The 14,338-nt window shown below is 36.3% G+C and overlaps 1 protein-coding gene across 1 annotated transcript in view; it reads left to right on the forward strand.

Moving 5' to 3' along the window:
• The window catches only part of thrab (thyroid hormone receptor alpha b), a 329,532-nt gene that overhangs the window by 301,114 nt on the left and 14,080 nt on the right, over nucleotides 1-14,338 (forward strand). Inside the window, exons 9-10 of the mRNA XM_020918395.2 lie at nucleotides 6,884-7,030; nucleotides 12,061-12,319. Of these exons, the coding sequence (XP_020774054.1) occupies nucleotides 6,884-7,030; nucleotides 12,061-12,319 (406 nt within the window). The remainder of the gene's footprint in view (nucleotides 1-6,883; nucleotides 7,031-12,060; nucleotides 12,320-14,338) is intronic.

Here is a 14,338-nt window from a genome sequence, read left to right on the forward strand (position 1 = left end):
AATAAAAAAAAAAATGTAAATAAAAAATCTCAGCTATATGCAAGAAGTTATAGGGAAAACTGTACAAAAAAATAAACATGTAAAATTCACCCAAAAATATATGTACTGACCAGAGGTAGGACCAAGTCGAGTCAAGTCCCGAGTCAAAGACAGGAAAGTCCAAGTCGAGTCTCGAGTCACTGGCCTATAATGCCGGGCGTACACTGTGCGATATTTTCGGTCGTGTCACTCAGCCCCAGCTTAAACTGTACGACCAAATCACAGGGTTTAAAAGTTCACAGCTCACGAGTCATGTTCTCACACTGAACGAATCGATGCTCGGATGCGACTTGCCTGCTCACACTGTACGTTCACATAACGACCGGAGTTGTCAAAGTTGTTGTTCCAGAAGTAGAAAACCACGAAGAAGAAAACCACGGAATTAGAAAACCACAGATGTGCGGAGACACAATGCTGAGCCACTTCTGTGTCCGCGCATGCGCAGTCTGCCAGATTCTGGCAAATCGGCTCGTGGAACAACTTCAACAGAGCGAAATCCTCACGAGAGGCGACTGGATTTCAAACAAGTTTGATTTTCTTGCGACCTAAGAATGTCGATCGGGAGCTGGTCGTGAGCCATTAATCGGTTCTCTTTACCCCATGTAAACTACACGAAGCACGACACACGATGAAGCCAAAACTCGGCCCGATCCCCAAAACAGTCGCACGAGCGAAAAATCGGCTCAAAAAGGGTCAAAAATCGCACAGTGTACGCCCGGCATAAGTCCAAGTCAAGTCCAAGTCGTCTGCTTTGAACTTCAAGTCATTTCAAGTCTTTAAACCAAAGTGTATATAGTAATATAGCTTGGATTTTTGCAATTTATATTAATTTAAAACTAAATTATACTTAACACGTCAGGAATATTTACATTTATATAACATTTATATATTTTCCTTTTTAAAAGTCTTGACAAGAGTGCAAAATTATTATGGTCAGAACAGAAAAAGTTAAGATTTAAGAGCGCTTAATAACACTTAATTTGTTAACTGGTCTGAGCATCAAGTCTTTTCAAGTCACAGGGTTCAAGTCCAAGTCAAGTCCCACGTCAATGACCTTCTAGTGCAAGTTCAGTCCCAAATATTTGTCTGTTTTATCAAGTCAAGTCTCAAGTCCTGAAAATAGCGACTCAAGTCTAAGTCCAAAGAGTCCAAATCACAACTTGCAAGTCCCCACCTCTGGTACTGACTAGGGCTGTAACGATATCCAAGTCTCACAATACGATATCGTCACTGTATGAACCTCATGGTACAATATTTCTTGCGATATCGTAGGAAAGCGCACAATATGATGGGGAGTCTCACAATTAGGGATGTAACAATATCCAGTATTTTCACGATATACATCTCACGGTACGATATTTATTGCTATATTTTGTGGAGGCTAAGAAAACTGTTAACATGATATTTTTTCCTCTTAAAATGCCTTGACAAGACTTAATCCAAAGAACTAAGACTTAAAAGTGCTTAGAACTGTTATTTCTTCATGTAGTTTGCACTGAAATGGAGCAAAGGATCATGGTCTATGTATTTAAGCAAAGAGACTTGTAATTCGATATATTGTGATGGTCCACGATATTATTGTGAGAACTCTGATGATACAATATCACGATATTTCGGTTATTGTTACATCCCTAGTACTGACACAGATAATGAGAGCTCAGCTGGCAATTCAATACACTATCACGTCCATAAAGAAAACAATACTGACCATTTCCTCTGTCAAGGTCTAGGCTCAAAGCATGAACTTATACACACACACACACACCACATATAGAGCTCAGTATAAACAACCACATGATGTTTTTGCAGTGTCAGTATTTGCATTTTGAGCCTATAGCTTACTCTATATCCCTTATGCAAAGTTATGGTCTTGCTCATTTCCATAACTTCCTGATTTGTTTGACTCGGCGCTGTCTTCCTATTGACCTGTATGTCATCGCGTTCACATTAGAGATATATTAAACATTGAACCGTGCCCAATTTTTAAAGTGGATTTTGCAAAAGCTGTCTTGTAGCATCAAATCCCTCTGTGTATTACATAGTGTATATTTTGGCCTGACATTTCAAGCTTTGAAATTAACCAAATCTGACAACGCTAGGCTTCTCCCTACTTTGTTTCCCTCTATACATTTCTACGCTCTCAAGTTGAAATCCCAAATGCAATTCCAGTCCAAGCGTAAACAATCTCGCAGTTTTCCCAATCACGTGGACTCCCTATAGATTGTGAACTGAACTTTTAATTTTCCAGGAATGTTATGCAAGATAGACAGAGCAGTTTGCCGGAATTTCAACCACAGACTATAAAGACTTTCCCATATGCGGCACGTAAATGCTTCTAGTAGAAAATATTGATTTATCATGGTTGTGTCTTCATATATGTGCTAATAGCTCAGACAGATGGATGGAAGCACTATATACTATTGACTAGACTGGAGTGTACAGAGAGGGAGGTGTGGAAAAATGCTACTAGAAGATAGAAGACTTTTATTTGTATTTATTTATTTTTATTTTATTTTAAGGTCCTTATTGCTAAAAATAACCCGATATTAGTGTAGTGGACCAAACCGAAAGGCAAAGACAAGGTATGAAGATAAGTTTAAAGTCAAAAAGGAAATAATTTAACAAAGGCTCAAATGAGGTAAATCATTAACAAAAAAGAAGCCCCCCCCCCCCTTCCTTTATTGATTCATGGATGGTCTCTGCCAAGGGTCCTCCATCTGACACTCAAACAAACAAAAAGAAAAAACAAGTATAAGTACACAATTCAGACTTATATTAACTAAAATGTGTACACCCAAATGAGAATATAAGTCTAAATAAAGGAATTAAATTATGTGTAATATAATTAACTTAATGTAAATGAAATGAAATAAAATAACACTAACACTGTGGAGTGGCAAAAGTATCCACCACAAGTAGTTACAGGCATAGGGAGAATATGCAAACTACGCACCCATAAAATGGTTTGAACTAGAAAGAAATATTATTACATAAACCAGAGGTGGGGACTTGCAAGTTGTGACTTGGACTTGAGTCAGACTTAAGTCACTATTTTTAGGATGTTTCTCCTAAAAAAAATCAGAATTTCGGAAAATACTTTTCTCTTTACATTTGATAAATGTGGTGCTTAATTTTACAGGAATAAACTGGAACATGTCCCTCCCACTTCTCTGTTTGTTACTTCAGATGTAACTGAAGTACTGTGAGATAGTATCCTCAAATGCACTACAGTATTATTCAGTACAATACAGTAAAACAGAGGAAACTACATAGAACATGATCCTTCCATTTCATTGCAGACTACATAAGAAAATAACTGTTTTTTTTAGCACTTTTAAATCTGAATTCTCTCTGTTCTGATTGTAATGATTCACACTAAGATCTTGTCAAGACATTTAAAAAGGAAAAATTTGCATTTCTATAACTAAAATGTAAATGTAAATACTCATGTATAAATATACCATGACTTTTTAGTTTAAAATTCATATAAATTGCAAAAATCTCAGCTATATTTGGTACTTTGGTTTGAAGACTTGAAATTACTTGAAACTCAAAGCAGACTTGACTTGGACTTATTGGCCAGTGACTCGAGACTTGACTTGGACTTGCCTGTCTTTGACTTGGGACTTGATTCAGACTTGAGGTCAAAGACTTGAGACTTGCAAAACAACGACTTGGTCTCACCTCTGACAGTTTCTGTAATTGCTATAATATCTTACTAGCCACTGCCTCTTTTCTATTGCAATCAACACCAGACTTCTATATCCTCTTTAAAGATGTGCTGTGTAACTTTCCAGGTGGAGGGTCCAACACCTGCTTAATTTTCCTAGAATATCCCACAGTATGGCATTAAATTTGCCTTTACTCAATTACAGTTTTTTATTGCACAAAACGTTTTCTACACACGAGCTGTAACTTGTCACCTACTTGTCTCCATGGAGACAGATATGTTTAATGTCATACTGGGGAGCATTTTGGCAAAGCAGTAACATCCCCACGGAGACAAACCCTCCACTTGAAAAGTCACATAATGCAGTGTTAACATTTTTGCATATTCTGTCCATTTATTTTCTGTGCTGTGAGTTAAGTTCCCCAGTGTTTCTAGGCCTTTCTCTCATCGCCGCAGCCTGATTTTTGTTCTAACATGTGTGATCTTTTCCCCCTGGAGACCGGTGTATGCCCTGACCTCCTGTGCCGAAAACCAAAGCTTTATCTTGGCCCTGGCGTGACACCCGGAGCGGTCCATCACGACTATTATTTCAGCGATTTACATTTTCCATAATAGCTTGGCGGTTCCATGGCGGGTAATTGGCTGCAGTTTGCACTCATTTACGCAACCCTCTCTCCCCATGGATTATTATTGATGACTCCCAGTGAGCTGACTCTTCCTATCTCAACCCAGTTTAAATAATGACTAAGCCTGTGACATACGCTCTGTTTACAATGCTACGGACCCGTTTAATTTATTAGACGATTCCTATATTTTGTGTTTTAAGCTGACTTGACGTTCAGACCACAGTCGGTCAAGTGAATCTCTATCCATCGCAGCACCTGTTATGTATATCTGGTGGTTGTAACAATTTGGAATAAAAGTTGAGGAAAATCGGTTTTGAATTTGTGGGACTCTGCCAAAAGGGACATATTATGAATTCACATTTCCAGCACGTCAGATCTTGTGGGGTGTTCCCAGTCTACAGTGGTCACTATCCATCAAAAGTTGTTCAGAAATAGTACAGAACCTACAGATGGGAACATGGTGTGCCTATGTGGTCTGTACGCGGCTATATTGAGCTGTGTAGTATATCATGACTTCTGTTTATTTCTCCTATAAAAACTATATTTTTTATGTAATTTTTTTGTTATAAATTATACGGGTGCTTGCTCTATCCTGCAAACGAGCAATGCACTGTGTATTTTACAACTGAAATCATAAATCTACAGTTCTTCAGCTCAACCTTGGCGGTACCTGTTTTCTTTCTTTTTTTTTTTCTTTTTTTTTTAATCGTTACCCATTGAGCCAGTAAAAATCTTAAAACAAAAACATAATATTTAGATAACTCAATAATTAGATCTGCTTTTTGAGGAGATCTGATTATTTTATTTAGTTTATTTTATTTTATCACGAAATCCGATTGAGATTACATCACAAATCCTCTTAAATCCTAAGTACACAGTTAAAAACTTAAAACATTTACAATTAATACAATACATAATACATTACATATAAATATTTGTTGAAGTTGTAGTCGACAGTCTGTAATCAATGGATTTTTCGACTAACTCTTGTATTCCAGACAAAGTACAAAGAATTTTTTTAAATGATCTCTTTCAATTTATTATTATTTTTTTCTTTAATTTTTGTTTTTGGTCACATTTTTGCATAATTTTCCTTGACATCACCTGCACAGCTGTGAACAAATAAAAAAAAAATCAGATTAGTCACATCAGATTTACATGGTATTTGAATAATCCAATAACTCCAGAAATCAGATAATGATGAATCAGATTAAGATAAACCTTCATATAAAGCCTTGTCCTTCTAAACAGGTATTACTTCAAGTGTTACAAAATGTGTGTGTGTGTTTCTAGAAGCAATCCACAACTATTTTAAACTAATAATTAGTGGTGTAACGATATGCAAGTCTCACGATATGATATCATCAGAGTATGAACCTCAGGGTACGATATTTATTGCGATATCGTGGGAAAGCTCAGGATATGGTGGGGAGTCTCACGATTAGGGATGTAACAATATCCAAATCTCTCAGTACGATATTTTCACGATATACATCTCACGGTACGATATTTTTTGTGATACTTTTTGGAGGCAAACAAAACTGTTAATATGCTACTTTTTCCTCTTAAAATGCCTTGACAAGACATAATCCAAAGAACTAAGACTTAAAAGTGCTTAGAACTGTTATTGCTTCTTGTAGTCTGCACTGAAATGGAGCAAAGGATCATGGTCTATGTAGTTCCCTCTGTTTTTTTAACTGTCGCTGCACCATAACTCTTAATTTAAGCAAAGAAACTTGTGATTCGATATATTGTGATGGTCCACGATATTATTATGAGAACTTTGACGTTACGATATCACGATATTTTGGTTATTGTTACATCCCTACTAGTAATGCATCACTGGTAGTACTATAAATAAAATATTTAATCTTCCTGCAACCTGCTATACAAATAAAGTGATATTGTCCCGTTCAAAATTGTATTCTCTGAGAGAGCGTTTTATTTCTCAGGGTTAAGGATACAGTACAAATACAGTGTTGTTAAATTGATTTCTGGCTGTACTAAACCTTTCCATTCTATTATTGATGACTCTGCCCTATAGGTAACATCATCATTCATTTCTAGATTTCCCATAACTTTGTATGTACACACACTGTAGTAATAAAGTACTATTGAAGTTCCCTAGCGCAGTACTTTTGTAGAAAGTGCTATCTGCCCTCCTGACACTTCCCATTGCTCTTACAAAGCACTAACCACTCCTCTTATCTGATAGATTGCTTTTAATTTGTCTTCCAAGGGTTGTCCAGACTTTGTAAGAGACAACCAAAAGGGCATAAAAGTTTAAAGGGGGTTTTGTTGCCTGCACTAAATCCTCCTATAAGCTCTGAGTCACTTTGATAGCTTTGTCTATAATTCTGTACTCTTAAAATGCTTATAATACCTATATCGGGCTATAGCTTGTTTTGATAATCTCCACTAAAATGTTCAAGTCTATATATTTGGACCATTACACCTGACGTTATCGGCGTAACTCAGCCGTCTTGTCAAGAGGAGCCCTTTCTTCCATGTTGTATATTTATGATGTTTTGTTTTTCTTTCCGTGCAGCCAGAGAAAATTGGCCAGTCCCCCATCGCCCCTTCGTCGGACGGAGACAAAGTGGACCTGGAAGCCTTCAGCGAGTTCACCAAGATCATCACTCCCGCCATCACGCGCGTTGTCGACTTTGCCAAAAAACTGCCCATGTTCTCAGAGGTGAATATACGCTGCATTTATACAAGTACTTTTAGAGGGAGTTACTATTTCAAATGTCAAATGGTTCACTAATGCAAGCTAGACTCCTAATGCAAAGCTGGAGACATAGCGTACACTGATTTTTATCTACACTGGAAACAGCTGCTGGTACATATTTATCATGAAAAGAACAGTGAACTTATATAAAACTGAAAAAAATAATGTGAACTTGATTGTCACATGTATTGTATTATATTGTATAGCTTTTACTGAACAATTTCCTCCACGAGAAAGAGATGGGCTCACTTAAAGGCAACGTAATAACTTCTCCATGGAGACAAGCAGGTGGTGGAGACGAGGGAGTCTGGATTCATATCCTGTCTCTCTGATTTTATGATTGACAGGCAGATTAGCCAATCAGAGAGACGCGTGGTCCGTTTATGTCAAAACAAACATAGCGTCTTAAATGTAAAGAAGGAAAAGAAAACAAGACAGAGGACAGAGAAACGGTGCAGAGAAGTGAAGCTAAAAAACAAAACTCTTTATTTATTTCTCATAAAAAAAGTTCCATATTTTGTTCTGAATGTTAGGAGAATTTTTTTGAGAATTTTGAGAGACACGTAATACAAATAGCGGGCGTAGTTGGGCTCAGGTTAGGACAGAGGTTTTTTCCTTATTCCTTCAGGATTTGAACAGAATGTAGAAGAGACTGGCTGGTCAGGTAATAGTGACGATGCCCCCAGAAAAGTTTCATAGTGCAGTTTTACGTTTCCCAGTTATAAGTCGAAGTTAAAAGTGGAAAGTGAAGTGATTGTTTAAGTTCTTGTGTGTGCGTTTGCTACAAACAAATGCCAACTTTAGAAAATAGTGTAACTCCAATTGAAAACATGTGAGGAAGTAGTTGTGGCTGTAGAGTACTTCAAGTTGTAGTAGAGCAAGAGAGCTATACTGTACTGTAGTAACTTTACACCACTGAAGGATTGTTGTTTGCTTTCTCAACTGATGAGATCCAAAAGTAGGTCACCAGGCATGTTGCAAGCAAGATGCAATATTCTTTTGTGAGTTTTATGTTAAGTTATATGAGACATTAAATAGGGTTAGACTAAGGTTAGTTATAGACATAATTATATTCTGTTCCCAAGTTGGCGTTGACAAATAGTGTGTGCATTATAGCAGCACCACTCAGCTGTTTCCCTTATACATTTAATAGCATTATTTGTCTTCCCTTTAGCTATAAACCTCCTTAATTTCCTCCTATGGCCTTTAATATATACTATTGTGCTCTGGTGAATTGCGTCTGTAGAGTACTTTGTGATAGGCTCCACAATATGCTGCCCATAATAAGAATATTAGCACATCTGTCTTTTCAATTGTGCCCATAGCTACGCAATCAGTGTGGATGTATGGCCATCATCACCCATTTCACCCATAGTTCAGTATAAAATATGAGCACTCGATATGTGTAACTTTGTCATAGTGGTCAACAAAAAATGCAATATTGCTTCACATTTATATGAAAAATATGATGTCAGTGATATGAAAATGTAAATAAGTCGTAGAATGTTCTTAGATGGTGACGTGGGAGTAGCTTTTGTGTCTGATTGTGATCTTGGGACTGTGTTTGCGTTATCTGGTCCACTACCTTGTAATCATTGTGCCCACAGCTCGTAATGAGGCCTTCTCTGATTGGATAATTATCGAGGTCTATACAGCGACAAGGACAGACAATGTTTGGAGACCGAGATAGGAACTGTAGGTATAGTCGCAGTAGTAGTGGTAGTTTTTGTAGCCAAATATGTGTTTATAAAGCTATATTAAGTTCTTTTAGCAGTGAGGAATGATGCTATAGGTGAGAAATATTTAGAAAAATAATTATGATTTGCTAGTGTTACCTCTGCTTGTTCAGCTGCTGTTTGATTGAAATTGATTGATGATTTTAAAATCCAACCACTCACTCAAATTACAGTAAAGCTCACCTCCACCTATTCATGAATTTATCCAAAAAGAAAACAAAAACACAGTAATAAACATTTATAATTAGGGCTGTGTATCATTAAAAAGTTGCTGATACGATACATACCTCAATACATAGGCCACGATATGATACATATCTCGGTACAGTGCACTTTTGATACGTAATGATATATTTCAAAACGATTTGATACGGTCCAATAAAAAAGTAATGGGTAAATCATGACTGTGATACTAAAAGTTTTTGTTAACTTCTTGTGCAAAGTGAATATAAAACACAAACATTTTAATCAAAACAGTAAAAATGTCGCATAAATGAGTTTTCTTCCTCTGAACAAGCAACAAAACTGTACCTCTGTAACAAAATAATGTAGTAAAATACACCAAAAAATACTCTTTGCGATATATCAATACAGCAGCCCATGATATCAGTACTGCATCATCACATTAAACGATACGACATATCGATATTTCGATACTTTTGCACAGCCGTATTTATAATTAGGCATTATTTGTCACTTTTTATCTGTTTCATAACTATATTTAGTCAAGATGTTTGTTGAATGAATCATGAATCATTTCCTTTCCTAATCTGGAACTCACCTACAAATTTTCTCCTCACTGCAAGCCTCTGTAAGCTTCATTTGACTGGAGCTGAACACTACGGGAGACGTCACACTCCCTTAGTTCTCTTCTATATACAGTCTAAGATACATGGCAAGGCAAAAAATGTGTATGCCAGTGTGTATTTTTGTCAGTCCATTTTTTTATTTTATTTGAAAGCTTATGAAAGTAACATCTACTCGCTAAAATATTCTGTTTATTTTGTATACAACTGATTACAATTTGCAATCAGCCATTTCCATCTTCATATAAACCAGTGTATATTCTGCGCCCTGTTCATTCTGCGGCAGTAATTACAGATAGCAATTTCCTACCCACCAGAAATGAATACATTACTTTGTATCACTGTAATAAATGTATGGTAGGTGTTTACTGTAAGCCACAAGGTACAAATTAACCAGACAAATCACAGCCGATGAATACGGATTAATCCACTTTTGTGTGTAGTGAAATAAACAATGAATTCTGAAGTCAGTGGATTTAATCAAACAGGTTGGGCAGATCTCATTCTCATATCCATGTAAATCAGGCCTGTATTACTTATAATCTGGGCTCATCAGTGCAGCTTCAGCGGGCCCCCTCTGCTCTCCTGTCTCTCCCCTTAAATCATCCGCAGCATTCACCTGCTCCACGCTCTGACCCCCTTTCATTTATTCTGCGCCCTTCGCCTTCTCTTCGCCCTCACGCTGCTCCTGAATCTCTAATGTTCACGAGGGCTTCTTTAAATTAAGGTGTTTGAATAAGGAAAGGCAGGTATTAAGATGAGGCTTGGCAAATAAAAGGGAGTTTTCTTTTCTTGATCTGGTCTTTCCTTTTAGTAATAATGATAATAATGCAATAGGCTTATATAGCGCTTTTACACACACTTAAATATGCTTTGGATTTTTTATGCATTATTCATTCACTCTGGACTTCTGTTAAGCTTTCCAAGCACTCACATGCACCACATTTAAAACCGGCAAAACTGGTGAAGTGTCTTGCCTAAGAACAAAACAACACTAAAGCCATAGAGACACTGTTGTCCCAAAGTTCCTCTTCTTCCCAGAGGTTTTCAATTCAAGTACTAAGACCTAACCAAAATATAAAAGAGCAATAATATTGTATGTATATGTTTAATAGAGGAAGAAGAATAAGAGGAGAAAAGTTAATCAAGTGATAAGGAAAGAGAATGCTTAAAATTTACTCGAGGGATGTAACAATAATTGAAATATCGTGATATCATATCGTCAAAAGCCTCACAATAATATCGTGGGCTGTCACAATATATCGAATCTCAAGTCTCTTTGCTTAAATTCATTGTTTTCGTGCAGCAACAGCTAAAAAAATAGTGAGAACTACATAGACCATGATCCTTTGCTCTGTTATGAAGCCCTTTAAAATCTAAATTTTTGGGATTTTTGGATGATGAGAGAAAAGTAGCATACTCACAATTTTGTATTATTATTATTTGCCTCCACAAAATATCTCAATAAATATTGTACCGTGAGATGGATATTGTGAAAATATTGTATGAAGAGATTTGGATATTGTTACATGTGTATATGATTATACTTCCACGTACTCCTTTTCGAACATGTATATAATTCCTTGTATACAAGGATTATTTCATGCCCATTATCGGTTGGTTTTCATATGCTTTTATTTTGTTTTGATACTGTTTTTTTTCTGTGCATGTTCAAAAAAAAAAAAAAAACAACACCTCTTTGCTTTCCAGATCGGATGAGATCAGTCATTTGGTATCACTTTTACACAGTGTTAGTTTGTCATGGCTTGATGGATGATGTAACAAAACATTAAATGCACATTATGTAATGCTTCTGCTACATTTCTGCTTGTCTTCAGTCCATAAAGATACTTTTTATATTGCTTTGCCTGAAATGTCCCACAATATGGAATTTCACTTTATCTCCATGAAGACAAGCACAGTGATGGAATGTAATGAAGTAAAAGTAGTAAAGTACTGTAGTTAAGTTTAAAAAATGTAGCTATCTGTACTTTACTTAAGTCAGTTTTACAGTGGATATGTTGTACTTTTACTTACTACATTTGAGAGCATGTAATTGTACTTTCTACATATTCACTACATTTTTTTAACAATACTGAAAAGTAAAAGTATTTTTATTATTATATGAGACCTGCTGAAAAGTTGAGGCACAAATCTTTATCAACATCTCTATATTGGAAGTTTTATTAGATCTCAAAATCTGAATGAAATGCTTTTACTTTTTACTTGTTGATTTTTTCATGGGATATTTTTACATTTACTTGAGGTTTTTTTTTTTTCCAGTATCTGTACTTTTACTTGAGCAACAAATTTGATCACTTCTTCCACCACTGGACAAATGCAAAATATATGAATATAATGGCACACTATGGAACATTCTGTACAAAAGAATGATTATTTTCCCTTCCTTTCCTTTGAGTTGTTCTTGAGCTCATGTGTGTGTGTTTTGCAGCTGCCTTGTGAGGACCAGATCATCCTGTTGAAAGGCTGCTGTATGGAGATCATGTCTCTGCGAGCCGCCATGCGCTACGACCCTGACAGTGAGACGCTGACCCTGAGCGGAGAGATGGCGGTGAAGAGGGAGCAGCTCAAAAACGGAGGGCTGGGCGTGGTGTCTGACGCCATCTTTGACTTGGGCAAAAGCCTGGCGCAGTTCAACCTGGACGACACAGAGGTGGCACTGTTACAGGCAGTGCTGCTCATGAGTTCAGGTGAGTTAATTCTGTCCTTATGCTACACCTGAAAATCTCTTCTCTCTTCTCTCCTTCTTTCATCAGTTGTGATAGAAAATACTTTGACTAGATTTGAGCAGACAGGGTGCACCAAGACATTTTATCTTATTTTAAGTGGAATAATGCCTTTTCCATCGATAATGGTTTTTCAAGAGTAGTCAGAATCTGCTCTTATTAAGATAAGTACTCCTCAGTTGAAGCACCCACTCACTTGTATTATTTTTTCAGTGTACGTTTCCTTACAAGCGTATAGAGGCAGACTGGTTACAGTGCAAAAAGCCAAGTTCAGATGACTTGAATTAAGAAAGTTTTATCATGATTTGAGTAAATTTCACTTGACAAGTAAAATTATCTGCCAATGGAATAAGACTTTTTGTACTTAAAATATGAAAATAAATCTTGTTACACTTAAAATAAGGAAAACATTAACTCTTTGCACTTAAAAGAAGAAAAACACACTTATTCCATTGGTAGATAATTTTACTTGTCAAATTAAATCCACTCAATAACTTTTAAATGATGACTGTGATACTAAAAGTCTTTGTTAAACCACTTCTTGTGCAAAGGTCATATAAAACACACACATTTTAATCATCAAAACAGTGAAAATGTGTTGCACAAAAGAGTTTCCTTCCTTTGAACAAGTGACAAAACTGTAGCTGTAATGAAATAATTGAGTCAAATATTCCAAAAAATACTCTTGGCGATATATCGATACAGCAGCCCACGATATCGATACTGTATAATCACATTAAACAATACGATATATCAATATTTTGATACTTTTGCACACCCCTATTTATAATTAGTTATTATTTGTCACTTTTTATCTGTTTCATAACAATTTTTTTTATTCTATACTGTACACTTTTGTTATGTTTTTTTCATGGTACGTTTCCTTACAAGTGTACAGAGGCAGACTAGTTACAGTGCAAAAACTAAAATCTAGCCAAGTTAAGTTGACTTTAATTAAGAAAGTTTGATCATGATTTGAGTAAATTTCACTTGACAAGTAAAATTATCTGCCAATAGAATAAGACTTTTTGTACTTAAAATATGAAACTTGCTACCCTTAAGACAAGAAAAACAACAACTCTTTGCACTTAAAATATGGAACAAAATGTAATGTTGCTTGAATGGTTGATAATTTTACTTGTCAAATTAAATCTGCTTAAATAAAGTAAAATGTTCCAGTTTAAGTCATTTTAACTTGCTTAGATGTGACTTTTTGCAGTGTGGCTTCAACTGCTCCAACCACCAGTAATACACTTCTATTATCCCCTAGTGAATGGATTTGATTACGAGTGGTTGACTGTGAATCTCTGTCCACATAATGGCATTATTCAGTGATGCCATATTGGACAATGTGAAAGTGATGTATCTGAAGGGTTTTGTTCACTTTTGCTTTGTGTATCATTTCTTTGTAATTCTTGCCAAAATGCTGTAATCCCCCATGTGTGCCTGATCATGCACCCGGCAGCCTAAGCCAATAGCCCTAACTTTGATCACAGACAGATTCGAATAGTACTTTTAAATATGTCAGCACGTGTATGGGTAGTTTGCAGACATTGTAAAGGAACCATAACTTAACATATTTAGGCTGACTTCTTCTGTCAAACTGAAAACACTCTGTTGCACCTTGTGATGTCACGTGGCAATACAGGAAGTGCTCCACTGTGTTTTAAACTCTACTATACAGCTTCACTAGAATCATTTGGAAAATTTCAGCCCCGGAATTGACAATTTCTACTGAACTAAAGGTAAAAGGAGCTGTTAACTTGAAATCTAACATGACATCACAAGTTGGAACAGAGCATTTTGAGCTTTGGAGATGTAGACAGACTATCGGAGGTGGGGGACTTGCAAGTTGTGTGTTGGACTCGAGTCAGACTTGAGTCACTATTTTTATGACTTGAGACTTGACTTGATAAAATGGACTACGACTTGGGACTCGACTTGGACTTGAAGGTCAGTGACTTCGGGCTTGACTCGGACTTG

This window comes from Boleophthalmus pectinirostris, unplaced genomic scaffold, assembly GCF_026225935.1.
Source record: "Boleophthalmus pectinirostris isolate CB_2022bp ecotype Guang Dong unplaced genomic scaffold, ASM2622593v1 HiC_scaffold_14, whole genome shotgun sequence".
Classification (NCBI taxonomy): Eukaryota; Metazoa; Chordata; class Actinopteri; order Gobiiformes; family Gobiidae; genus Boleophthalmus; species Boleophthalmus pectinirostris.